Source organism: Atractosteus spatula, chromosome 20, assembly GCF_055471065.1.
Source record: "Atractosteus spatula isolate fAtrSpa1 chromosome 20, fAtrSpa1.hap1, whole genome shotgun sequence".
Lineage (NCBI taxonomy): Eukaryota > Metazoa > Chordata > Actinopteri > Semionotiformes > Lepisosteidae > Atractosteus > Atractosteus spatula.
Genome location: NC_142725.1, coordinates 9,315,574 through 9,342,353, shown reverse-complemented (window position 1 = coordinate 9,342,353; position 26,780 = coordinate 9,315,574). Strand labels below are relative to the sequence as shown.

The window sequence follows — 26,780 nt, the reverse complement described above, 5'->3', positions numbered from 1 at the left end:
CCAAATAAGGTCCTTCTCATTTGAGCATAAAAACAAAACAACAACAAAAATGCATTTTCAAAACCCTTTGTTTTGGGGGGGGGGGGGGGGCGGCGCCGTGAGCGAATTCGTATATATTTTTCTGTTCTCCCTAATACTATTGCTTTTAGTTCAGGGTTGTTTTTGGAATAGACATTTTTCACATACTGTCCTTGTTTCGGACAGAACAGTTTGGTGTGCAAGTGGTTCGCCGAAACCAGCACCTCCCTTCCAAAGAGCCTGTTGTAAAAAGGAGGGGGCAGGGCGGGGTTTGTGCTCTACCTTCCGAGGCGACCGAGAGACAGAAAGGCGTTTTCCACCTTCTCAAATCCGCACTGTCGCGCCGCTAAACCAAATCAATCAACCCGGGTTTTAGACGAGTCTTCCGAGCCGCCAGAGGGCGGTGTTCGTCCTTTGTTTCGCTCTATTCCACTTTTTTCCCCCTCTACTTCAGCGAAGTCCTTCCTTTTTTTTTTTCTCCCGGCTCCCCATGTGTTTCTGTTTTGTATGTTGCATCTTGGGCTCATATTTACATTTTTAACAAAAAGACTGACAAGAGACGGCGCAGGGAGGAGGGCCTAAACCTACAGACCTTCCTTTTTTTTTTTAAAGACATAATCGGATATCTACATTTGCAGCGATCGCCTCCAAATCACAGGTAATAAATGTACGGGCAAAAAAAAAAGATACAGATCCGATAGCGTCGCGGTTCTTTTTTTTTTTATCCCGGCTGTGGATGAGGGGTTTTATTCTTTCGGGAAAAGTTTGGTATCGGAGGTTTGGTTGTATATATTCGCTCCCAGAACCCGGCGCAGAAAATTGACTTATTTAATGAATGTAGATCGCTGGGCACCCACGTGGTTTCAGCGAGCAGACTGCAGCTTCTTTTGTTCAAAATCAATCAAAAAAGGAGGAAGACGGACGGATAGCAGAAGAGAGCCGTGAAAACCAGGAAGAAATCCCAGAAGAAACCATAAAACGAGACCGAAGGAGCTTACTGAGTTTTTTTTTCCACCAACTTAAAACTTTACGGAGGTGGGGTGGGGAAAAAAAAAGTTTGTTTGGCGTTATTTTTGTGTATTGAGGTTTGTAAGCTTGAATGATTGTACATTGATTTTGATCTGCTTTTTTATTATTTTTTTTTAAAAAAAGGATCGGTTATAAATACTGACTTTTTCATGCCGCTATTTAAAAAAAACCCGAGATCGAGCGATAGGTAGTTCCGCCTAATTGTGCTTAATTACAAAGTGTCTTAAGAAATGTCTTTTTTTTTCATCCACCGAGCAGCCAGGCTGCGATTGAAACAACAAAGACTCAGCTGAGACGCGGCTTCGGTATATATATATATTTGATGTTGCCGATTCTGTTTTCTGCCCGTTTCTACAGTCTAGATACGTTTTGCTCTTCCATTTGCAACTTTCATGAACTTGCCGTGATCTCGTTTTTTATTTACACAAAGCAGAAAGGCTCGTTGAAGCGAACGGAGCGGTTATCGGATTAGCAACGGTGCGAGCAGAAGCTGTTGAAAATGTAAGCTTTTTCTCGTCCCTCCTGGTTTTGTACAAGAAGCTTTTGTTACGGGCGATCGAGCCAGTCAGACGTTTTGTTTCTGTAAACCGGGAGTGATAATACAAAGACAAAACCCTCGTCTTGAACTAGATTTAGCCCGGAACTGGGAATATTTTATACGGTATAGACGCATTTATCGATGCATTTCAGTTGCGTGGTATGCCTCCGTGAAGCGTTTTTTTCTTTCCTCTCACCCACGCAGAATTAGTCTGTCAGATACCAGGTTAATAATATTTTGCGTTTATAAGGATGAATCTTGGTGAGTTCGGGATGCTGAACTGCTTGGATCTCTAAAACATTCACATCGAGACGGGTTTTTAAACACCGAGACACTGAAAATGCGCTTTCGCTACATCCGAAAAAAAATAGCTCACCCGAAAAAAAAAATCCTCAACAAGTATGCAGAATATCTCCGGTGGAACGTATATATGCGTGTTTAATGAGCATAAACTATGTTCTCGGACTTCAAAAGGCCCCTTGTGAACTGTGAGGATGGCATTTGTTAGCCACTGTGCGTTTCAGCTGTACTGCTGCAGCTGACGGACGAATTCGTTGCAGGTGGTAATTAGCGTAAATGCAGTAATTACCAAGAAAGGTGTGCTATTAAAACGCAATTACAGGGGCTGAATTTTGCACTCCGCCGCTATAGAATTTATCAATCTAGGGAACAGGGTGGTAAATCTCTGGATATGCTTTGCTCCACAAAGTTTGTGTGAAAACCAGATTCTTTCCAGTCGTTATTATTTTGCAGTCGTGATCATCCCGGGAAGTCGCGCCTTTGCAAAACTGTTCTGAATGCAAGTATATTTCGTACTTGCCCTGCTTCAGTCCTGAAGACATCATTTCCTGTACCCTGCCTTGTAGTTTAGTGCCAAAGCTCTGACATATTTTGGGATGTGAACAGTGGAAACCTAACCGATTCGTTCCGTTTTAGGTGAAAGCGCAGTTTATTTTGATGCAGACAAGTCTCAGAAGAGCTGTGCATCCGTTTTATTGCAGCACATGCTTGAAGTGCATATAGAGAATGCCGTCATAGGCGAAGAAGGGGGCTCTGGACCTGTAACTGGAAGGCAGTGGGTTCAAATCCCAGTAGGAGTCCTGCAGTTTTAGTGGTTAGAAAATGCTATGTCCAATACAGGATTGCAGGGGAGCCAGAGCCTATCCCCTCAAGGTCATCCATTTAAAAAAAAAACTCTCGTCTGTGTCAGTGATATCATCACTTTTGATTAGCCCAATGAATTAAAGAATTAAAAACATTGCATGAAGTGGGGGAAGACTATGAAATGAATCATTTTAAAACCGAGCATCTTAAAGTTGACAAATGTGAATCCTGCAGGTTTGCAACCTAAATGATCCAAGACAAACAGAAATCCAGAAGGACTTTTTTTATAGTGCATTTCTTCCTATATGTAGGAGCTTTAAGAGTTTTTGTGGATGAACAGTGCAATACAGAAGCAAGGACTTGTATAGGTGGAAAGCTGAGAGCACAAAGAGGCAGTTTTAGGATGAAAAATCAGCTTTTATGGGCAGGGATCACAGGGAAAGTCACAGCTGTGGTCAGAGCAAGGTACTCATTTGTTAAGGGTGTTTGAGAATTGGCTAATTTATGTATTTAAGGGTGTGATAATATGCAAATCCAGAGACTTTGTCAGAGTTTCAGAAATAGGCATGGACTGTTTCTTGCTGTTCATTGTTAAGATGAAGGAACGTTCCCAGAAACACAGCCCTTCAGTTAGCGAGTGTCGTAGTAGCACAGTAACGGAGAAGAAAGACTTGTGTAGAGTTAATAAGGGAGGATGGTTTGCTGTTAACAGCAGTGATCCAAGATGCATAGATAGAACTGTTGCATTTCTGTTTGTTAATGTGCCCGATAAGGAAGGAAACAGTCTTGTGTTGATTTGGCACCAGGACTCCCCTGAACTGCCCGAATCAATGAATGGGGAGTTTGGGAAGCTGCTAGCCAGGCTTGAGCTCTTTGCTCTGGTGTGCTGTTTTTGTATTAGTTCCCTGGGTGTGAAGGTGCTGAAAACATGTGCACCTGTAGGACCAGAGCAGATGACACTGCTTGATACAGACCTCGAGGTGTCTTCTGCGCCTACACACAAAAGGACCCTACCCCACTTTTGGCATGGAGGGGTATCTTTTTCCCCAATCTCAGTGGCTGCAATAGAAGCACTCGCACAACCCCTTCACCATAACTCACTTACTGGAGACCTGTTCCTTCTTTGTACCCCATGTCTTTGGCTCAGATGAGGTGTCTGTGCTGTTCAGCTAAAGCCCTTGCCTGTCTTCTGACTGAGAACCCATATCTTTCTCCTCTCATGGTGACTTTCAGTCTCATAAAACCTTGGGGATTTGAGCACAGCAGTTACAAACTGGCCTTTCGGCCATACCCCTCCCTCAGACCCAAACACATACGGTCACGCCACACTGCCAAAATAAAGCAGGGAAGTGTCTCTGGGATTTTCTTTCCTATTTACTTAGTAGATGCCTTTATCCAGGGAGGTCAAGCACATTTTGCTTCAGTAGTTTTTCTTGAGAAAGGTAGTTAGCAATAGTTTTTATAAAAAAATGTTTTTCCTCCTCATCTTTTGGTTACAGTGGCCTGTTTAGCAACACTCAAGTCTTGAAGCTGCATCTGTGATTGCACCATAGTGACATTCTACCTGTTTGTCTCCCGTATGATACATTTCTAAAGCTTTGCCAACAGTAATAGTGAGCATTTTACACCAGTTTCGCAAGAAGTGAAATAAGAACTATGACACTCAAACTTTTCCAAGATGCAGATGCTCTGAACTCTGAGCTCCTGCTGTGTTTTGCGGTGAACGATAACGCCAGAGGTAGTTTTCTTCAATAAGCTGGTGGAAGGTCACAATGGCGTGAAGTTATTTAGGACGGTATGGTGCCCAAATTGTGATGCAGTGTGCACATCAAAATGACCTAGGACGAATGTGTGCTATTCGGTGCGATATTGCTGAGCTGGAGCAACTCTTCCAGACTTTTGTCCAGCTCCTCGCTTTCCCCATGCCATGGAACCAAGATTAAGACCTGGAATCATTTGATTGTCATCAAATGGAAGTGAATTGTTCAAATTCATTTTGCTATCCATTGGACTGGAAGATGTCATTGATTAAAGGAGTTCCTTGAGTGGGGCGTTACTTCTTTAATTGAAGGAATGACTTGCACATGTTGCTACGCTTTGGAATCAGGTGGGAAAAAAAAAACTATAGGATTGAGTTTCACATGGATTGTAGTTGGATACCCATGATCTAGACTAGGAGTTACTAGGTAGCATTTCCAGTTATATGTAACCATGCAAACTAGTTACAGCTCCACAATCTCACTCCAAACCTGTGGGTGCCATTGCTTTGTTCCTGGAGCTGATGTGTTGTCAGAGTACATGTTCATGCGATAGAACCCACATGAAGATCCAAGTAGTGGGCAAAAAATGGCAGTTAACAGGGCTTTGGGTCAGTACTGCCTGTATCTGCCATGACATAGAGTCTACCAGAGTCTGGAAATCTGCTGCAGGGATGCAGCACCGTTCTTCCTGGAGGTGGGAAATGCTGTCATTCCAGAATATCCCTAAATACTCAACTGGGTTCCGATCAGGTGGCTGAGAAGGCTGTGACCTATGGGTAACATCAGTGTTCTATTTATGTCCTCCATGGCTCATCACTGAGCGACCCCACTTGCTCTGTGGATCGGTGTTGTCATGCTGGAAAATGCCCGTCCTGTCGGGAAAGAAGTGTTGTAACCCCACTGGGTTCAGTTCAAGACCTGGGGTGCCCATCTGTGTGGCATTTGTGTGTTCTCCCTGTGTTTGCATGGGTTTCGTTCCACAGTCCGAGGAGATTCTGGTAGGTTAATTCAGAACTGGGAAAATTGGCCCTGGCGTGAGTGGCGTCCCCTCCAAGGTGTATCCTGCTCTCTGCCTGTTGCTTGCTGGGATAGGCTCCGGCTCCCCTGTGACCCTGAATTGGTTAAAGATAATGGATGGATATTCATTCGTTGTGTCAATAAGAATATGTTACAAAGGCTTATTTGTAAATGTTAGGTAGCTACACAAGCTATAATGACCTACTCTACTCCCTCTTGCCTCAGCCCCAAAAATATCTTAATTAATCTCCTTGAACAATAATTAAGGAATAACCGTGATTATTCATGCATTCATGGACTGCCCTGTGGCGTAAAGTTAGCGGAAACCCTCTTTTAAGCGCCTCTAGTCCCATCTGACCCAGTGCCTTTGGTGTCGTTTTCTTTTCTCTCAGACGCCATGCCACGCAAGAAGGTGACCGACGTCTCGGGGAACGGGGGGGTGAAGAGGAAGAGGGCAGGGGGCCGGAGGAAGGAGCGGGACTTCAGCAGCGACGACGAGTTTGACGACTTCGAGCAGGAGAACGCCAAGAAGCCCGGAAGGCCGGCCGCCAAGTCGGGCCTGCAGCCCGTGACCGTGGCCGAGGACGTCAAGGAGAAAATAGTAAGACCCCCCGTGGCGCTCGGCTCGGCTCGGGAACCCCCGGGCCCCGTGGTCGTGACACTCCCCGCCGGACCCTCTTTATCGTCAGCCTCCGCAGGTGGACAGTTGCAGTTCCGTTTCCTCCATGTGTAGAAATAGACTGTCGGGTTTTTCTTTCCGGTCTCTTGACAAGCCAGAGGGCCGGAGAATCCTCAGGGACCAATGCAGTCTTCCTCCTTCTGTGTCTCTGATTGCTTAATTGAACTAATGTAATTATACCAGCTTTCTTGGACCTGCAGCTGTTGTAGATTGAAGGCTACTTATAAAACCAGCACCACTGCCAGCGTAGTAGCGTTGTGGTTAGGGCTCAAATCCCATGTGTAGACATGCTTTTATATCTTGAGCAAGGTACTTCACCCTAATTTCTCTGGTCTGCCCAGCTGCACAAATGGTGAGTTAACCTAAGATAGTCTCCCATCTATAGGAAGTCTTAATACTCTTCTTCCCTAATGCGACAGAAACCAGGATAAGCTCCAGCTTGGGAAGGAGTTGAAATCCTTGCAGGATGCTGATGCTGGAGTCAGGATTTGGGCATCCACTGTGTCCTAAGCCATCACTAATCTCCCCTCTGTTGATCCTTGGCTGCCTTTACTGCAGTGTGTATAGTCAACAAGTGAGGAGCCCTGCTTTGCACTGTGGGTGTTGTTGCCTTGGCTTGTTTTCTAACACGAAGGGGCTTCTCCAGAACTCACCACCTCAGCCATACCCACAGCAAAATACGTGAGCACATGTGCAGCCTGGCAGTGGCCCAACCATGAAAATCCTACTCTGTAGTGACCTGCAGAACCTGAAGGATCAGGTTGTAATGATAAGGGCTCATAACCAGTTCACCTCCTGTTCCTCTGAACTTGTATAATGTTCACATTGCTGAGGGTTTCTAGATTCAGGGTGTGGGAGGACTGTGCTTTACATGGAGGTGTTGCTGTGGCTTTCACCTCTCAAATACAAGGGAATTCATGAACTGGTCTCCTGAATAAAGATTCAGATCCATCCGACCCAGCAGAAATCAGTCGCTTCAGCACAATGTTCTCAAAGGGAATCGGGACTGAGCTGGTCTGCCCTTACTACCAAGTAGAGGAGGTCTGTGGTAAGCGGTCAAAGGAAATGAGCAGGGTGTAGTTGCAGGGAGTTATCTGCACACATGGTTATTTTTATCCAATCAGGAGCCAAGTTGTGAAAAGGTCTACGTTTTCCTGTAGTGGCCCAGGTTGGCCTTCATTGCTTGTGCCTCACTGGGATTTATTTTAAATTCTGGAAAAAGGCTATAGGAACGGGCTGCCTCTGTCCTAAGAGTCCGTTTTCTTGGCTGACGGCCCATTTCAGCAAATGATTTCTGTTCATTTCAGTTGTCAAATTTTGATGATGAAGTAGTAAAATTGTGCACTATGCAGGCAGTGTTATTTTGCCCAGCCAAAGTATTATGCCTACTTTGTGTTTTAAAATTTGTTTTGGCTAAAAAATGCCACATCGCCAGTTTACAATGCCTCTACCTTTATATTCCAGTGCCACAGGGACAGTCATCCTAATCGAGTCTGATTTGGCTTAGGGCAACTGCATTAAATAGATGAGTTATGAAACTGACCCACTACAAGGACTCTCAGGTTTCTAGATGGGTTTAAAAGCCTGTCTTATCTGCAGCAGCTATAGCTCGTGCCAGTCTCTGTTGCTGAGCCCACACTGACGATGCTGGTTTCTGTCTCCGGTTCTCTCTGGAGTTTCAGTTCCTGTTGTCTTGTCAGAGGGAATGGCTGGTACTGATGTCACGTGCTGTCGTGGTGAGATCCGTTGGTACTAGTGGAAAGTTGTAGTGCACGCCCACACAGGAATAAGAAACGAACTGAGCCCACAAAAACAAAAGCATCAGCCCTTCTTGTGGCTGAGCACAGGAAGGTGTGTGTCGTAGGCTCAATTGGGGAGTGAGGGGTGGGACAGAGAATAACAAAATAACTGGTAGACAAGTTCTCTTCAGCTTGAGGCTTCTGCTTAGTTTTTACAGCCTTTCTTTCAAGTCCAGTTAAGCTTCTGTCAGGAAGAGTTTGTTGATTCATTGCTTTGTGATCCTTCAGAAAACAGTCTGATTCTGCGTTAAGCAGCATTTGAGTTGCAGGACTCCAGCAAACTAGGATGGGACACTCAGGCCGTGTCAGCACAATTTCAAAACCTCATTGATGTACCCACAAGATAAATCATAAATGTGCCCTGCAGCTCCGCTTGAGCACAGTTCAGTTGAGAGGAGTGACCTTTGCACATGGGACTTAACTGGAGCCCACGAACACGCAACTTTTTCTTCCTTTGCTATTCCCAAGCAAATGAGGAGGTGTTAGGTAATAGCAGACCTGTCTCATGCTGTCATGTAGACGTTTACCTGATGAGCCTTCAGGGTACGGCCGACTGGATTCTGACCACCTGATATTACCGGGCAGCTGCAGCTGTAACACCAGATTCGTTACGTTGAAAACAGCATATCGTTCAAAAGGTGTCAGTTGCGGTGATTGTACTGTCTTTTACTTTTTTACAAATTTAGGAACAGTGTTTCCAGCAGTGCAGTCATTATAGTGCAATAGTGGTGAGCGCGCAGCGATTCCAGATCGGCATTCGCCCGCGGTCCTGTCCCCTGCCAGTACTTTTGCTCTCCTCTTTCCGTAGAAGCTCGACAGCCCCAAGGTCAAGGGCCAGCTGCTGATTTTCGGAGCCACCAACTGGGACCTGATTGGCCGGAAAGAAGTGCCGAAGCAGCAGGGTAGGTGCCGTCGCCCACGGCGAAGCTCCCCTTCACAATCCCTCTTCCTTTAGCTCCTTCAGTTGTAGAAAGAAAGCAGTTGTGACCGACAGGGTTACCTGGTGAAAGGTGAAAAGGTAAGTGTCAACAGCAAGGGGCCTCAGCTTATTTCTGCAGACACACTGTAATTCTCATTTAAGTTAATGTTTTTTTTAAATGACATCTTATAATAAAGACAGGAGATGCAAAGAAATGGCTTCTACTGAGATGTCCCTTGGTCTTTTCCCTCAATAAGTCATTACCTTGTCCTTACAGAGGATTGGTGTGTGGGGGGGGTGGGGAGATCCATTGCATCCTTTTCTCCAGTGTCCTTGTAAACGGATTCCCCATCTTCAAAGTGAGGTCCAAGGCGGTTTAAGGTGCCTCTGGTGCCTCACAATGGGTCCAAGGCCGGGCTGCGGTGTTGGAGTACAATTGTGAAGCGATTCTTTCCGTGGGCGTCCTGTAATCTCCCCCTCTACAGCTCTCCCCCCCCCCCCCCACACTTCACTTGGTGTTGTTGGAGGAGGAGGCTGTGGTCAGGCAGATCAATTCAGGATCAATTGTGGAGAGAGCGTTCTGTGCTCGGGTTTTTTTTTTTCTCCCCCAATGCGCCACAGCCGTCAGTACTGAAAGGCGGGAGGCACAATAACTCTGTGGGGTGTCCCGACGTACTAATGGTGTCCCAGATGGTGGGTAAACTGGCTGCACGGTGGTTTACATGTCTAGGAACTACTTTCCTAGATATGGGAGTGCGCTCTTGTCATGCCTGCTATGTTCTGCACAGATGCAGCCTGTAGCAGTGGTTTGTCATCGGTTCCACTTTAAAAGTGCATGTTGTGTTATCGTGCCATCTGTGTATTATACAGGCACCTTATGGCCTGCATCACAAATACATGCTTAATGAGGCACATCGGGACAAGTAAAGGTTTATTCCATGCTGAAAAGAAAAGAAACACGGTGTTTGACACCTGAAGAAGGCTCCACAGCCGTTTTTCTTCTTTCAGTGTGGAATAAACCTTTGCTTGTTCCTTTGCTGCCTATGCATGATGACGCAGCTGCCTGCTTGAACTACCCGATGAAACAAATCTTCTTTCCTAAACTTCCCCTAGGAAGTGATCCCTTAGAGTTATTCCTGAGTTTCTTCTGGCCCGAGACCAGAAGGGAGTCTAGATTTGTTCCTTTTCGTTCAGCTCCAGACCCAGCATGCTCTGCGGCCCACGTAGTGAAAATCTTCCTCGCTTTGTTCCAACGTGTTTTGATATTCTGTACCTTAAAAAAAAAAAACAAATAGCGTCTGAGGCAATCTCATCAGCATGTGAGTAAATGAACTCCTTGGTGCGGGTAATTAATCTGTCACTTAAGTGTAAAATTCCAGCACCCAATGCGTTTGCATTCCAGCAAACCCCGAAGCACGTTTAAATACGCTGAAAAGAAAAGTATTAAGACTTAATTAGCACTGTCTAGTTTTTAGGTGGTCGAGAAATTGAAAGATTCATGTTGCCCTTGAATTATAAGTTCGGGTTCACGGAATTAACATTAGTAGGTGTAATAATTGACTGCTTTTATTTACACAGCAGTACTGGCTTTGGGAACCAAATGACTTAATAGTGCTGTTTTGTTCTTGACAGCGTTAAAGTTTGATTTGTTGGGTGATTCATATCCTCACTGATATAGAACTGGCAGTCACTGAAACTGTTGGGCTCGTTTTTGTGTGTTGTCTGTACTACACCCGAACAATTATAAGAATGTGCACAAGGATAATTGAAGAATGTGGAAAACTAAATGCTGCTTTTCAAGGCTCTGACAGCATCTTCTGTCTGTCAGCGTTAATAGTTGTGAAGGACAGCAGCACTGGGCTTGTCTCTCATTTCAAGGCTTTTTGCGTGATAAGACAGGTTTTCTGAAGCATGGAAGGAGACTGGCTGCCTGATATCTGAATCTCTGCCATGGCTCATTGTTCCAATAAACTGAAACAAGTACTATTTTGCCTTGTTTCCCTACCTTACATAATCACAGTTGTGCACCGGTCAGTGGCTAGCCTAATTATTTTGCATTGCTTGAGAATATTTGGCACAAGATGATGAGGTTCTAGCACATGTTCTAATCATGTGCTTTATGTCCACATGACAGTGACTAATATCAAGGCGTTTCTGAAAAGATTGCAGCGAATTAAGCTCTGCTTGGTGTATTCTTCTTGCATGTCAAGTTGTCTGCTCAGATCAAAGCTGCTTGACATGTACAGTGTTAAGTGTGAGTCTAGATTCTGCAAATACATCCAACGCTTATCTTTCAGTGCGAATTCTGATCATTCTTCTTTTGCCCTTTCTGGCCGTGTTGGGGATATTGAATGTTTGTTTTATGAAATAGAAGTTGCCAGGGCTGGGGTTCGGTTTTAGGTAAAAGAAAGCAAACTAGGATGAGCAGATCTCATGTCTCTAGCTAGTTGTGTCTCTGGCATGTGTTGCCTTGGATCCCAGTCTCGTTCTTTTGTCTGACTAGGCCTGACAGCTGTGGCAGGCCCTGTCTGTTGTCTGCCAGACAGATTAGTGCCTTCACACAGGGTGGTGCTCCTAGAAAGTGGAGGCTTGACACGGAGTGTGGTTTAGAATCTGTTAGCGTTTAGACAAAAGTTATGCATGAGATCTGGCTCACACAGTTTCCTTATTTACATAAAAAAAACTTTGGTGAATTTCACTTCTACGTTGTGTTGTGGCAGTGGGTTTTTGAGAGCGGCCAGCAGACAGTGCAATATCATTTCGTTTGGCTCGTTTCTCTCCGTTGGGGCTGTTCAATGTTAGCTGCACGAAACGCCATCTGAGACGTCAATGATGGCTCTTTTCTTTTCCAGAATCCATTGTGTTTGCATCGGGGGGGGGTCTTAAGGCTAAAAGCATTCTGCTAAATTGATAAACGGATCCATTGTGAAAACTCGAACCTGTGCACATAGTCCCAGCTCCTAACCTAGTGTGAGCAAGTCTCTGCAAAGTGCAAAGAGCAATTCTGAAATTTTACTTGAATGTATTGTGCAGAGCTGTTAGTTTTAAAAGTGGCTTGTAGCCGTAAATCCCCCCGTTACGTTATTCCTTTGTGCAAAATACACAAATCAAGGTCTGAAACACATAAGTTCAGGCATCAGCTTTGCTCTGATTTCCAGAACGCTCGAATCAGCTCTGTCTCACTTTTAGCAGTCATCAGCCTGTACATAAAACTGATGGCCCTGCTTTCTGCATCTTCATAAATAAGTTAAGGTGTGTCTTTTCCCAAAGAAAGATCTGTTGCCTGCTTTCCTGAGGAGCTTGTAAAGACTGTCTTCTGTTGTCTCAGAACCAGGCCTTCACAGTCTGGGCTTCCTTTTGATCCCGCAACGCTGATGGCAGTGACTCATGAGCGATTCCTGACGCGCTCCATTTCTCACGCTGCTTCTTGTGGGGGGGGGGGGTCTCCTCTGTGTTGTGACTGAGTGAGCCAGAGGGGGGTCGTCGGGGAACAAAATGACCCCCACTCTTGAGGGAAGAGGGTGTCGCGGGGGGGGCTGTGGGAGGGAGCGGCCGGAGCCTGATGTTGTGTCTGTGTGTGTGTGTTTTCGACAGCGGCCTACAGGAACCTGGGGCAGAACCTGTGGGGGCCGCACCGCTATGGCTGTCTGAGTGGAGTGCAGGTCAGCGCCGTGGTGTCGGGGCCCTGCGCCGCGCACAGCCTGCTCATCACCGCCGAGGGCAAGCTCTGGAGCTGGGGTACGTAGCAAGAGTCCGGATCTCTGACGCACACTGCTGGGTATAAAGTTGGCTAGAAAAGGCCTCAGATTAAAGAGAGCTTAGACTTATCCGAGCTGATCAAATATGTATGTGATGACAACACAACAGGCACAAGGTGACAATATTTCGAAAGTATTTTGTTTCAAGTAATTCATCCCGTTATATCCCTGACTTTAAGAAATACAGGATTGTGTTGTATTAGGGCTGTGTTTTGGAGAGATTGTTCTGGTGCCTGGTTGTGTGAGATTTCATTCGCCTGTTTCTTAAGGAGGGGGAGAAAGGTTGTCGAAATTTAATGAATGATGGCAGTGAAGGAACACGAATTTCAGAATGGGCTGTGTCTAAAAATTAACGCTTGCCCCCCTTTCCACCTCTTTCACGCCAGAGCCGTTTTGAATAGATGGCCAAAATCGTTTTCTTACAAATGACCAGCTCGGTATAAATAGTCAGAAGTAAACTGATAATGGGCACAAGCTGAAACAAGGCATCAGCAGCAATATACAATGCACTGCACAGCGAGCCGACAGACTGACGATGTCTGAGAGCCTGTCTGTCTAAATTAAAAGGTGAATTTCTCTGCCGCTGTTTTTGGTTTGGAAGTTGGTGCTTAAATAGCGCGAGCAGTGTTAAACAGACATCAAAGCATTGTCTGCACTGCTTTGCCTTTGGGATCCTGTTAACCAGCTTTGTCAAGTGAAAGATGGCTAGTGCTAAACATTGATTTAATGTTATTAGACCCATTTATGCATTGTTTGTGTTCCTTTTGACTTACATGCCACCCTGTACATAGAGAGTATGCAGCATATTCAATTCAAACTACTTTATTCATCCACAAGGGGGCAATTTAGCAGTAAGCAGTGGAAAATATATCAAAAATAAAAACGACAAAATGATTATGAAAGTAAAAGTGTGTCGTATAAGGACTCTGCCCTATACTTTCAAGCAAAATAATTAGATCACTGGATATTTACGAATGTTTTAAAGAGCATGTACATTTTATCCAATAGAGATCATAGTGATAGTTGAAAAGACCGATGAAGGATGTGAGATGGGTCTTCAATCTTTGAGTGTTCCTTCCTCAGGATTTGCTGGACTTAAACCCGTTCCAGTGGTGTTCAAGGCTCAGCAGTGATTTTAGAGCGGAGTTTTCTGTAACGATTTATCCTGTACGTGTCTGGGTTTTTTTTTGCGAGCACGCAGCGCATCGATCGCAGGTGGCGCGACAGCTGTGTGGCCGCACGCCGTTTGCTCCGTTCGCCAGGCCCGTTTCCCGGCTGCTCCCGGGCTGACGGCTCTCCCCCCCCCTCTCTCCCCCCCCGCAGGCCGCAACGAGAAGGGCCAGCTGGGACACGGCGACACCAAGCGGGTCGAGGCCCCCAAGCTGGTGGAAGCCCTGGGCAGCGAGGTCATCGTGGCCGCGGCCTGTGGGCGCAACCACACCATGGCCCTGACAGGTTTGCCACCGGCGCGCCTCTCGCTCCCGGACGTGGATAGATATCGCCCTGGGGTCTTTGTGTGTATTTAACACTTTACTGGTGATGGCTGGCCTGAGATTCTAGGCCGCGATGCGGTCTTATGACAGACGCCACAGCTGATCGGCCCAAAGTCCACCAGCGGGTGCTTCCCCGAATGTTGGAGTAGACGTTCTGTGTGCGAGGTAAAAAATTCGGCAACCCCCTGGGGCTCCCAAGTGGCTCAGCCAGTAAAGGTGTCAAACAGAGCTCGGCGATCTGATTGGTGTGGCACCCCCCGCAGTGGGAGATAAGCCAGGCCAAATTCGTTAAAACGAGCCGCAGTTTGCCTCGTGAAAAGGTGATGCGACCACATCCCCCTCCTGTAACATGCTCCCGTCATGAAATGTCCTAGAACTACAATGCGCCTCTTGAAACAAATTGGATTTGGCAAAAAGAAAAAACAGTTGTGCTAAACTGTTTTGATGGCCATAAACTGTTAGCAAGCTACTCAGTTTGTCCTCTCTGTTACTTAATAGCAATTTGAAAGCCTGGATATAGTGGTCTCCTGTAATGAGTAGAACGGCCCCAGCGCTGAATTGCGCCTCTGGGGCTCTGGTCAACGTTCAACATTCTCTCAAGTCCATCACCCTCCTTTTTGTAGGCTGGCTGGTGGGGTTCTTCATTTCTTTGAAAAATCCTTTTGGGGGGTTGCTTATTGTTTTCGTGGCCAGTTTCTCAGGGCCTGGAGATTTGAGAGGGAGGCTCTCCGTGTGATTAAGGTGTGGCGGGTCAGCGGTCGGCGTGCGCCTCGTGTAATTAACCTCAGCCGGACTGACTGCGAACGTTGTCCCCCCCATTCTCTCTTCAGAGAATGGTTCCGCGTTTTCGTTCGGGGAGAACAAGCTGGGCCAGCTGGGACACGGCAACCAGACAGACGCGGTGCCCACCCCTGCGCAGGTAAGCCCCCATGGCGGACTGGCCCCTCTCAGACAGCCTCAGGGCCTCGTTTCTTCACCCCCGCGGGCCACTGGCAGGGATGCAGTCCTCTGTCAGAATGCCAGAGCAGCTCCTTTCCCCCATTGCATGTTTTGAATGCCGGTCTTTGTGGGCTAGACCCTTTCTGAACTCAGTTTACAGCCACTTGGCTGTTGCCCTGCCATCAAGGCAAGTCAGTCATTTCTTTCTTTTTTTTACTGGAATTTAGATTTTGGTAGAGTCCCGGGTAGAAGAAACTAAAAGCCTGGTAAGGCTCCGGACTGCAGGACTGCATTCCTGAGGCCTTTCATCAACACTAGGGCATGCAACACCATAGTAGTGTCCTGGCCTTTCTAAAAAAAAAAACACACAAGTCCCAAAGAGTGATAGTCTCTCTCGTCCCACTAGTTTGAACAGGGTACATCTCCTCCTGTGACGTCAAACATGGGAACACTGGGGGCCCAGTCTGAAGACCCCATGAGCGGCTCTATCCCAACCGAGGGATTCGGTAGCCACGTTTCTCACCAGGGAGCCAGTGCCCCTTGGGGAAAAAGTTTGTCTGCGGGGTTAACACAGCACCACTCTGCCCTGTGAATATCTGGTTTATAACGTTTGCGCACCACTCTCCGTGTGCAGTGGGAGTTGAAAGATTGGTCAGAATAAATTGCGAGAAGCTAACAGAAGCAGCTCCTTCTTGATATGACTTCATAGAAATGATCAGCATTTCTCAGATTCAATTAGTCAGTAGTGTAATACATCATGCCACCACTACATTTTCTTTATCAATAACTGCAGTCATCGGTTAAAATAAAAGCTGTCAAGATGAAAGTTACAAAACGGTGCAAAGAGATGCATAAAATATAAGAATTGTTTTAATATTCTAGTAGACAAAATGCACTTAAGGTCCCATGGGCAGTATTGTATGAGCTATAACATTTACACTATTTCCATTGGGTGCTAGTCTGTGAACCTTTTTAATATGAAGATCGTTCTGTTGCTTAAATTTATTTTCTGGGTCTGGGTGTTTTTTTTCGTTTGCAAAGAACGTTTCCCCAGAACAATTTGTTGGTGATAAACTACTTGTTCACAGCGGAGTGTTGGCGTTATTTTTAGTTTTCTAATTAAAATCATCCAGATACTTTAATTTAAAATTTGTATTAAATGTTTTCTGTTATGGAAGCATATGCTGAATACATTTGTAATTGTATGAATTGGAAAACCCTGGTTTATTCATTGTTGAATATCAAATTAAACCACTTTACATTAAATCATTGCTGTAGGTCCTTGACAGTGGCAGTATTACCTTATCAGTCTGTAAGGTGTAGCCAAGGCACAATTACTGCAAATTGAAATTTTATTACAAAGGCCAAGCCTGAGAATAGCACAGAATCAGAAGAATACGTTTTCCTGTCGAGTTTAATGGCAGAGCAATTTAAGGTCAGCTAATGGCATCTGTTTTTAAAAAGAGAACAGTTTGGATCATGTATAAGAAACCTTGATCATTGCATCCAATTCCAGACATAAATATGAGACTAACTGGAAGCGTGGTTTGTTTTTTACTGTCCTAGGTGAACTGGGCTTTGCGCTCATTTGCAAAATATTTTATCTTTAATATATTTACCATGATCCCAGTCTTGGCGTCGATGGTTAAACATACTGTTGACACTTTTTTTTCTTCATAAACTTCATGAAATGTAGAGCGTGCTGACAGCTACGGTAATTTTTTTATGTTTTGTCAACTGTCGTGTCTTTCAGGCAGCAATAATCAGTTAGATTTCGGCTAATCTTGGCATAATCCCTTCCTTTTTTAGGGCTATTTTCTTTTTCTGTTCCTCAGAATATTTGATGCCACAGTTTCATTTCAGTAAAATGGTTTACTTACACTTACCAGCTTGGCTGATGGCTCTTTTTTATTCAACTAAACATTGCCGTGTCTCGCATTTGTTTTACTTGTTCCATGTTGGCATCTACATGGCAATTATAGAGAGAAATGTTTAGCATATAACCATATATGTAAAACGGCGGCCATAATGTTTTCTATAATAAATGCTTCTCATCCCTTAATGCAAAAATGCTAGCCCACAATGACACATCAGTATGTTACACAATAAGACCTGCACTTAAATTACACTTAAGATGCCAAAATGTAACAACATTCACTCTGAAAAATTATCATGAGAGTCCTAGCCTTTTTAAAAATGTAGGTCTTATGTTACAGATTCCCTTTTGTTTCTCGCAAGGAAATTCTTTGTGAAACACACTTCTGAGCTAAACCTTAGGGAGTTTTGAGGGACAGACTGTTCATTTTATAATGGAATAATAACGTAAGCTACAAGCAGAATAAAATATCTCAATCTGAGCAAAATTTCCCCATGGCACTAGAAAAGAGGCTGTCTCAGCAGAATATACTGCAGGCAAAAGAATAGATTTCTTGCCCATGGAAAGAGCTTGATTGTCATTCTGTCATTCGTAGCTCAATATGGAGAATGTGTCTGAAATAGCTGACTTGTGTGCAGTGAAGGGATTTTGTTTTTCAGCATGCAGTTGAATGTTCTATAATTCTGTGCTTTTATTTGATGTGGGACCTTCTTGCGTGATTTGGCGAGACAGGAAACAAAATTAAAATAGTGGTTTTATAACTGAAAGCTTTAGGTTGTTTTTCTCTTAACTGCTTAAATTTGGATATCATATCCAAGATACAGTATCACGTTTTCTGATTTCTGTGTAGTTTGTTTTGCATAAAAGAAGCTCTGTTTAACACACAGAGAAGCCTAGAAAAAATACAAAAAGTACATGTAAATATTCTGTTACACAACAGACATTTACCCATACATATTCATTTCACACCACTCCTACAAGAATCCCCACAACTACACCAGAATGTCTTAAATGTACTCCTCTTCTAATCCCATGTAATTACACGGTACCCCCTCTCTTCGCACATAACCCCCTGATTGAACATGCGCATAAACCATTACTCATTTCTTGTGAGCTCAATTATGGATTGAGTAGTTTGTCTTGAGTATGAGATAAAGGAATACCTCATTTGGTAAGTTATTATCTAAAAAGTCTCTAAGAACAGACTCTAAAACGTCTGTGTGAAGTCATCACTTGGTCTTCTTCACGTATGACACTTGAAGGGATCAGAAGAGATACTAACAGCTAGCATCGGCACGCTCTAATGTAAGCAGTTGGAAAGCTCTGCTCACTTGGGCTGCCCTACGGTCCTTAGAACAGGAGTCTGGACATCTTAGCTCTTTGTTCGGTTTTGAATAGCTTTGCGTTGAAACAATGGGAGGAGGTGCAAACGTCTTGACAGCTACACAGGACTGATTCCATGCGCGACAAGTGGGGCCAGTCAATCGATTGCTGAGGTTTCTCCAGGAGCTCATGTAAGCATTTCCGGACGGGACTCAGCACGCTCGGCAGCCAACTGCCTGCCAGGCAAAGGACAGGGAACGGGAGACGTGCCGGTCGGAGGTCTTGTCAGGGAAGAGGGTGAAGGAGCACATGTTGGTTTGTGCAAAATCCTGATGGGTGATTAAAGAAATGATTTATACCTTTTGGGTTCTGTTTTCCTGTTTCCCTGCAAGGGGAATCATGTCTTTCCACGAAGCACATCTGAGTAGAGACCTTGTGTTCCCCCGGGACGTGCAAAGAGAGGTGAGGCCTGTGCTCACGGCTCCGTTCTCCCCACAGATCCAGTACAACGGGCAGCCCCTGGTGAAGGTGGCGTGTGGGGCTGAGTTCAGCATGGTGGTGGACTGCAAGGGCAACCTGTACTCCTTCGGCTGTCCCGAGTACGGGCAGCTAGGTAATGACCGGGGCCAGGGAGGGGCCGGGGGGCACGGGCACTCAGAGTGTAGAGCATGCCAAGACCTGACGAGCTGGGCTGTCATCACAAGCTGCTCCTTTCCCAAACAAAAAGGAAGAGGGAAAATTATTTGGGGGAAAAAAATACTCGTGAGACTATATTCATCATAACTTTAATTTATTTTAAAGTTAGCTTTGATTGTGATCCGTGCTGGAATCCAGAGGGGGTATAATACTGGACCTCAGCAGCTTTTCCAGGAGAAGTGTTTCAGTGAACCTTGTTAACCGTTCACAAAGCCGGTGGTAGAAATCTGACACTAAATGAATGAAATGGACGTTTTTGCTCCCTGTGAAATTCTGTTTGGCCCTGTCCTGATTTTCATATTATGTGCTGCTGTATTTCTGTATTCTCTCTGGAAGAGTTCAAATAAATGCTAGTTTAAGATAAGGGCGCAGAACATCATTTCTGAATGTTTTAAAGGAAACTTGGAAATATCGGAAAGTGAACCACCCGTGTCCAAAATAGGACAGGTCCAAGTCCATTTCTTTAAAACATAGTCCTTATATTAAACCAAATAGGAGTAACCAAAATATACATGAGCTTGAAATTTATTGTGGAAGTAGATTTATCCTTTCTCACAACACAACAGGAGAACAGTTACGTTTGACGCTGCAGCTCCAGAATGCAATACAACAACTATGACAATAGTTGCTGAGTTTAAAGAGTGTTCCTTTCAAGTTACAAGGCAGAGAAGGTTATTTGGCCCATGTAGCTCAGTTTATTGACAGCATGGCCAGATGTTTCACATAATCAAGAAAATCACAGATGGCAAAACAGTTTTTCCCCTAATGGCTGTGGTACCATGCTGAATTAAGTAGTAGATTCTGCTGCGACGCAGTGAAACGACTTAGGAATTCAGACTGTCAACCTGGCCGCGTTCTTCTATAGCAATTATCCTGTGCAACACACTAGCCAATTAAAAAGGTATTTAACAATTGGACATCAGTCCAATATGGTTATAGTTTAATATTATACTGCAGTATAAATGGCGTTTTCCTTAAGCACTGCTCCTCATGACCAGCTGCTTTGACAAAGTCAAAACTGGAAACTGGTTTCGGTTACTTTTTTACTGGCAGTCCGGAATCCACAGGGAGTCTGCACTGAATGAACATTGCTGTGCTGTGCTGGGTTCGAGCCCGGTCGTTGGCTCGGCTCTTTGCGCTCTGGGGTATGGAAACGCGCGACGCCGCGCTGTCTGTGTGTCGCGCGCAGGGCACAACTCGGACGGGAAGTTCATCGCCCGCGCCCAGCGCATCGAGTTCGACTGCGAGCTCATCCCGCGCAGGGTGGCCATCTTCATCGAGAAGACCAAGGACGGCCAGGTTCTGCCGGTGCCCAACGTCGTGGTGAGGGACGTGGCCTGCGGGGCCAACCACTCGGTGAGTCAAGAGAGCGGCTCGTGGAGCCTCGCTCAGCCCTGCCCTGCCCAGCCGCGCCAGTACAGGGGCAGAGCAGGAAGATCCCCTGACACCCCTCTTCACGGCCGCGGCTGATCCCAGTGCCCTCCACAGCCCTGTAGCAAAGCTCTGTCCTGACCCAGTCCACTCCTGCATCTAATCACAATACTTCAGAACCAGGACTCACAGGCACAGGGTACACTGCATCCTTTTTGCAGCACGCATCCCAAATAGCAGCCTGCCTGCTGCTGCTAGGCTTTAACACAGCCTCACCACCAGAGGGCGTTATATATATATAACACAGCCTCCTTCCTAAATTTCCTTGACAAAAAGCAGGCTGTGCAAAAGTAACCAGCTGTATCGAAGTACATTTTAGAGCTAGTTCTCATTTCTGTCCTAAGTTGGAATGGGTGTTTTGTTTGTTCAGTGAATACATCTTTTTAAAATCAAATGATAAAGAATCACCCTTTTTTTAGTTCCATTTCCAGAGTAAGAAAAATCTACTCAAGACCCCTTAATTCAGTTGGTGAAGCAGTTTGTCATTTGTCCACTTGACCGGCTGTGTATTGGGGCTGCTGTTTGGTTTTCTCATCCCAGCTTGGCAGAAAATGCTAGCTGAATGTCAACATTTTTAATTGCAGTTGAAGTGCGATTTTCCCAGAGTGTTTCCCACTTTGTAGTGAATGGAGGTACACCAGTGACCCCGAGAATCAGGTGTGTTACTGTTGGGGGTTGGAGGTACACCAGTGACCCCGAGAATCGGGTGTCTTTCCGATGGGGGTTGGAGGTACACCAGTGACCCCGAGAATCGGGTGTCTTTCCGATGGGGGGATGTAGATACACCAGTGACCCCGAGACTCAGGTGTGTTACTGTTGGGGGTTGGAGGTACACCAGTGACCCCGAGAATCAGGGTCTTTCCAGTGATCCTGAGAAATGTTTTTCTTGCGTGGACAACGAGTCCCCCGCCCCCTCCCGCCAACGGCCACTGCCCTGACCTCTCCCCTGCCTCTCCTCAGCTGGTGCTGGACTCCCAGAAGCGGGTGTTCTCCTGGGGGTTCGGGGGGTATGGCCGCCTGGGCCACACGGAGCAGAAGGACGAGATGGTGCCCCGCCTGGTCAAGCTGTTCGACTTCCCAGGCCGCGGCGCCTCCCAGGTCTACTGCGGCTACCAGTGCTCCTTCGCCGTCAGCGAAACAGGCGAGTAGCCCGCCACCCCAAAACCTTCACACAGCTGAGGCGCCCTGGGAACTCTGTACTGCAGACTGTAGGTCTTTGGCACGGTGTCCACAAGCTCTGTGAGCTCTAGAGGTGTTTTTCTGAATTCATTGGACCACCTTGGGCATTAGATGGAGCAGTAAACACAACAGTGTAAGCTTCGAGTTTGTTGGCGACCCCTGCGAACATTTCCTGAGCATTTGCTGCACTCCTCTCGGGATGTGGGTGGGGTGGACTGTTGCATCTCAAGTGCAGCCAGTGACCCCTGCTCAGGTCGAGAGAAGTGGCTGGTTTTGCCCGGGATTGTCCAGATGATGGCACTCAGCGGGCTAGATGTCACTTTTTGAACCGGTTTGATGGTGGCTGGGGGGTTTCTTGGCTTCTTGTGCAGTAATATCCCCTGCAGCTTTGCTGTGCCGCATACTTGCGTGGAGGTCTAGCGCCGATCTGTGTTAATTTAGCGGCTGGCAGCTGGAGAACATATTTTGTAACTAATGATCAATGTTTCAGGTTTGATTTACCGTTGGTTTTGTGCATCGCAAAGAGTGATCCAGTTTTGCTGAGTTGCAGTGTAACGCCTCTGTGCTGTTTGCAGGAGGGCTGTTTTTCTGGGGAGTTACAAATACCTCCCGGGAGTCTACCATGTACCCCAAAGCCGTGCAGGACCTCTGTGGCTGGAAGATCCGCAGTCTGGCCTGTGGGTGAGTGCCCTGGGGGGTTACTGTGTTGTCAGTGGGAGAAGGTTGGTGTTTGCCCACTGTCTGTGATCTCACGGGTCCCTGTAAGACAGAAACAGTGATATCCTGCTGCTCAAGTTCTGAAATCTGAGCCATGGATTTGACACCCAGCTGCAAGGTTACTCTTGACAGAATTCAGTGTGCTCTTTTCCATCCAGTTCCAGCCTGGAGATGACGTTGAGGCAATCGAAGATACCGTAGATACTGGGACTCCCATTGCTCATTTCTTACCAATTCAGCCGTAACACTGTAACACAGTAACAGGTTGTGTTGGGAGTAACTTGGTGCAGAATCCCTAGAGATCACGAAGGTGATTGGTGATGCTGTAGCCCACCTGAGTTTTTCTTTGCTTTCCTGCATTTAGAGCAGGTCAAAGAGCAAGTGTATTGAGTCCATCAGTAGTGCAGTGTCTCACCTTTAGAGTACAGATTCAGCACTGGAAACTGGAACAGCAGCAAATCGAATTTACAAGTAAGAGGTTGTTTCATAAGGTTATTTATATCCTGAGGATCTAAGAACCCCATTAAGATTTTATTTACAGTACCTCATCCCACACATGGGCCTTGTTCCACACACCCACCACACTTAGTGTAAAGAAACATTTCTCTGTCTCACTTCTGAATGGAATTTGTACCTACTGTTGCCGATATATTAGAGGTGCATGTCTGGGATGAGGAACCAACATGCTCATTGGGGCAGCTCTTGGCAATCAGTGTGCATTGCCCGTGTGTTTCAGGAAAAGCAGTATCATCATTGCAGCCGATGAGAGTACTATCAGCTGGGGCCCTTCACCCACCTATGGAGAACTGGTAAGAGCTTTTCACTACCTGCTAAACTGTTTCTGCATGTTGGACTTGGCAGCAATTTTGGGTAAAGGTTAGAACAAATTAATTGCCTTGTTGAGTACAGTAGAGTATCAACATCCATGAGCATTCAGTGCAGAGAACCATCGCAAATAGCCAAATTTGCATCTAACGACGTTCACTCCTATACTATCAGTATAGTCTTCATGGTTACAAGACACAAGTAATCCTCCCTTATATGATAAAGTACTAATGCATTGGCTTAAAGGTCATTTAAAATAACATTAATCAACTAAAAGAAACAATAATAATCGCAGCATCTCTGCTGTTTTCAGGGTTACGGGGATAACAAGCCCAAGTCATCCACCACCGCCCAGGAGGTGAAGACTATGGATGGAGTTTATTCCGAGCAGGTGAGCAGGCACTCTGGAGCTCGTCTTTCTGTCCTGTGTGGTTTTGCCTAGTCTCTCATACAGTTCAGAAATTCGAGTCGTCATGTTTTTTCCCAACTCATGTGTAAAGCAGTCGATTTGAACTACATCCTTGAAGCAAACATTTTCCTTTTTTTTGGCTTCCTTCTGTTTTCCAATAGAAACTTTGGCACAGCCTGCCTTTTGTTTCTTATCGGGAATTTGGATGGACTACGTACACTTCATACACTGTTCCTTCCAGGCACAGCACTTAAATTCACACTGCTACATCGGTTCCATGACTACAACATGCACATTACATACTTGTGTGAAATGGTCATTTTAATTTTTGAATTAAATTATTTAATGCTCTTCAGTATAAATTCCATTATACTAAATATAAATATTAATTTAATATTGTATTAAATTAATATTTAATTATTGGATTTAAATGTGGGGAAGAGCACCTTTTGGAAGTATTCAGCTTTTCATTGATCTCTTGATGAAATCTATTTAAGTTCAGAACTGCATTCAAGAAATGCATTAATGGTCACCAAGAGACATTTCTTTTTACTGTTTTTTCCTGTTCCGCGAACCTGTGGTTATTTTCCCCCCGGTGCTTGGCGCCGCTGAAAACCGCAGGCGTGAGTGTGCGCGTACCCACGTTTCCGAAGTGGGGACGCTGTCGGCGTGGTTTTTAGCGTTGTGCGAAGAAAAGTCTGGGAGTTTGGGTGGGCGTCTGTTCTGAGGCATCATTGTCGCTGCAGGTGGCGATGGGCTATTCCCATTCCCTAGTGATTGCCCGCGAGGAGACGGAGCAGGAAAAGGAGAGGCTGAAGAAGCTGCCAGAGTACAACCCTCGCATGCTCTGATTGGCCGCCGTCCCGACCTTTCACCTCCGATGGGCAACTGATTCCAGGATCCACTCAGCTCTCTAGTTCTCACCCCCTTGCAGCCTTGGTGGGGGACGGTGAAACAATTAGAAATGAGCACACTCCTTCTTTTTTTTTCCTGTTCAACATGGTTGGGTTTGGGTTTGAATGCCTTTTTTAAACAAGGTAGTAAAAATGAAATCAAAACCACTACCTCTTCAAATGTTTCCCCTTGCGGTCACACTCGCACCTCTCAACCTGATCACCTCAGTGTCTTACGATGCCAGTCGGCTCCAGGTCAGTACAGACATCAGCACCCTCCTCCTTGTGAAGCACTTAACATTCCAGCAGGCGCCATTTTTAACTTTCTCTGCAGCGATGGTCTTCCCTCAGCTCTCAAGAGTTCAGTCAAGAAGATCTAAGTGTTTTATACAGGATGTTTTTACCTTTTTGGCTGTACATATTGATAGATATATTCTTACTAAAGAGCAGGTGTCAAAGCAGTTGGAGCAGCCTACTCTATACTTAACCTGCTGAGAAAGATGTTTTTCGAAGCTGTTCTCTCAATAAAAGAGTGGGGCTCCCAGACTGTCATTTGAGTAAGAAATGTCACTGAGTCGGTCCTCAGATGAACTCACTCCAGAATGTTCTCTGCTGTCCTCCAGTCCCTCCAGGTTGGGTTACCACAACGTTTTCCAGCTGCATTGTGGTCAGTTTGGGCTGCCTCAGTAGAGACTTAATACATTCCTTTTTCTTTTCCTGTTCCAGTTCTGATCTTTTGGTGTGGTTTTGAAGGTTCGAAGGGAGGGATAGTTTTCAGAAATCACTTCTTTTAACCACTCGACAAGACCACACCACACAGATGCAGGCTAGTACCCCAGGAGTGCTACCTGTCTGATAACACAAGCCTGTTAGACTTACAGTTAATTTGCAAAAAATGTTCCCTTGATTCCAACATAGTTGGTGCTGTTTGACAGGAAGATACATTTTATAAAGCCTCCCTGAAGTACAACTTGGATCAGATATATTATATATAGTTTGACATTACGGTGTTAAGTTTGTTTGCAGTTGTCTTGTTTTTTTTTGCTACCAAGATTATTTTCAGCCGGGCACACGACTTTTGAAAAGCTGCTCTGTGCCTATGAGCTGGACTGGACACCTGTGCCCTTGAGTGGCAGTCAGTCTTGTTTCTCCGGTGTATGTTCCTTGGGGGTCAGTTAGCCTGTTTCTTGTTTCGGGTTTTAATGATTTATTCGTTTTTTATTATTATTATTTCTTGGAAATGTTAATAAAAAGGTTCATGCTGTCACCCGAGTTGCCCTTTTCCTGACACACTAACTCTCCCCCTCCACAGATCTGCTTGGGCTTCAAACGATGGAAATGAAGCGAGAGAGTGAATCCACTGTCCCGGTGTGTGTGTGTGAGATTATAAAGCGTGATTTGTATGATTTGGAAGCGCAATGTTTTTTGAGAAATTTGGAATTTGCTTATTTCCAATATTGGGAAATTATGGACATAAAATCTGGGATAGCCAGTTGTTAAAGATGCTTGCTTTACAGCTATCACTCCTATACTACATATGGAGAATGAGCATTTTTCTCTTCTGGAGCGTGTGGGGAAGTATAGAATTACATGGGGATGTTGTGTAAATGATGCAGCACTTGTTAGGTGTTTCGTTTAGAATACTATGTACAATTTTGTTCTCCACGTTATAGAAAAGAGATTGCTGCTCTGGAATTCATTCAGAGAAGAGCAACCAGATGCATACTGGAGCTATAGGGCATGTCCGAACCTGGCAGGCTGAAGGAACTGAACCTTTTTAGTCTTGAACCAAGAAGACTATGAAGGGGATGTGCTCCAAGTATTTTAAAAAAATATAAGCTCAGACAAAGCCAACCCAGAGGAGTTCTTCAGGATCACCCATGAAACACGCATTGCGGGGCAAAGTGCATTTAAAACCAAGAACAGAAGGCACTTCCTTACACAAGGTGTGGTGGGGGTGTGGAACAAGCTACCCAGCCATGTTGTTGAAGCCGATACTCTTGCGTTTTCTATTAACTGCTAGATGAGATCCTGGGATCAATTAGCTTCTAAAAGGCCAACGAGCTACCGAAGGCCGCCCCTTTCTAGACAGCCATGCATTTGAGTGGCAGTAGGGGTGTTGGTCTGTCTGAGCCATTACTCTTACCCACTGGAGCACCACAACACCCTACAAGAGCAAGAGTGCTGATGAGCAGAAAAGCATACAGCTGACTGCCATCTCTGCGAACCCTAGGGAGTTGCTGTTTCACAGGAAGCCTACAGGGTCATGTCTAACTATTGCTAGCTCTACAATGTTGCGAAACACTTGTCAGAATGGGGAGTTGGCATTGTGACTAACAGCCTAGGCACCAGCTCCTGGCATTTGGGCCAAAGCAGTC

At 45.5% G+C, this 26,780-nt stretch overlaps 1 protein-coding gene across 4 annotated transcripts; it reads left to right on the top strand.

Moving 5' to 3' along the window:
• Positions 1 to 476: 476 nt before the first annotated feature.
• rcc2 (regulator of chromosome condensation 2) lies at positions 477 to 25,669 on the top strand. Of its 4 annotated transcripts, none has more exons than XM_088937963.1 (13): positions 477 to 676; positions 5,859 to 6,067; positions 8,753 to 8,846; positions 12,458 to 12,601; positions 13,945 to 14,076; positions 14,945 to 15,033; positions 18,751 to 18,865; positions 20,138 to 20,304; positions 21,340 to 21,520; positions 22,134 to 22,239; positions 23,012 to 23,084; positions 23,414 to 23,491; positions 24,256 to 25,669. In XM_088937963.1, exons 2-13 carry the CDS (start codon positions 5,864 to 5,866, stop codon positions 24,358 to 24,360), a joined length of 1,488 nt encoding a protein of 495 aa, XP_088794089.1. In that variant the 5' UTR covers positions 477 to 676; positions 5,859 to 5,863; the 3' UTR covers positions 24,361 to 25,669. The 4 variants fall into 4 exon arrangements, with proteins under 4 accessions (XP_088794089.1, XP_088794092.1, XP_088794093.1 ...); XM_088937966.1 differs by lacking the exon at positions 477 to 676 and adding an exon at positions 980 to 1,103; XM_088937967.1 differs by lacking the exon at positions 477 to 676 and adding an exon at positions 984 to 1,053.
• Positions 25,670 to 26,780: the final 1,111 nt, after the last annotated feature.

Coding starts and splice junctions, on each gene's coding strand:
- rcc2 (XM_088937963.1), top strand. CDS start 5,864: ATGCCACGCAAGAAGGTGACCGACGTCTCGGGGAACGGGGGGGTGAAG. Junction 12,602..13,944: donor GGGCAAGCTCTGGAGCTGGG/GTACGTAGCAAG, acceptor CCCCCCCCGCAG/GCCGCAACGAGAAGGGCCAG. Junction 21,521..22,133: donor CTTCGCCGTCAGCGAAACAG/GCGAGTAGCCCG, acceptor TGCTGTTTGCAG/GAGGGCTGTTTTTCTGGGGA.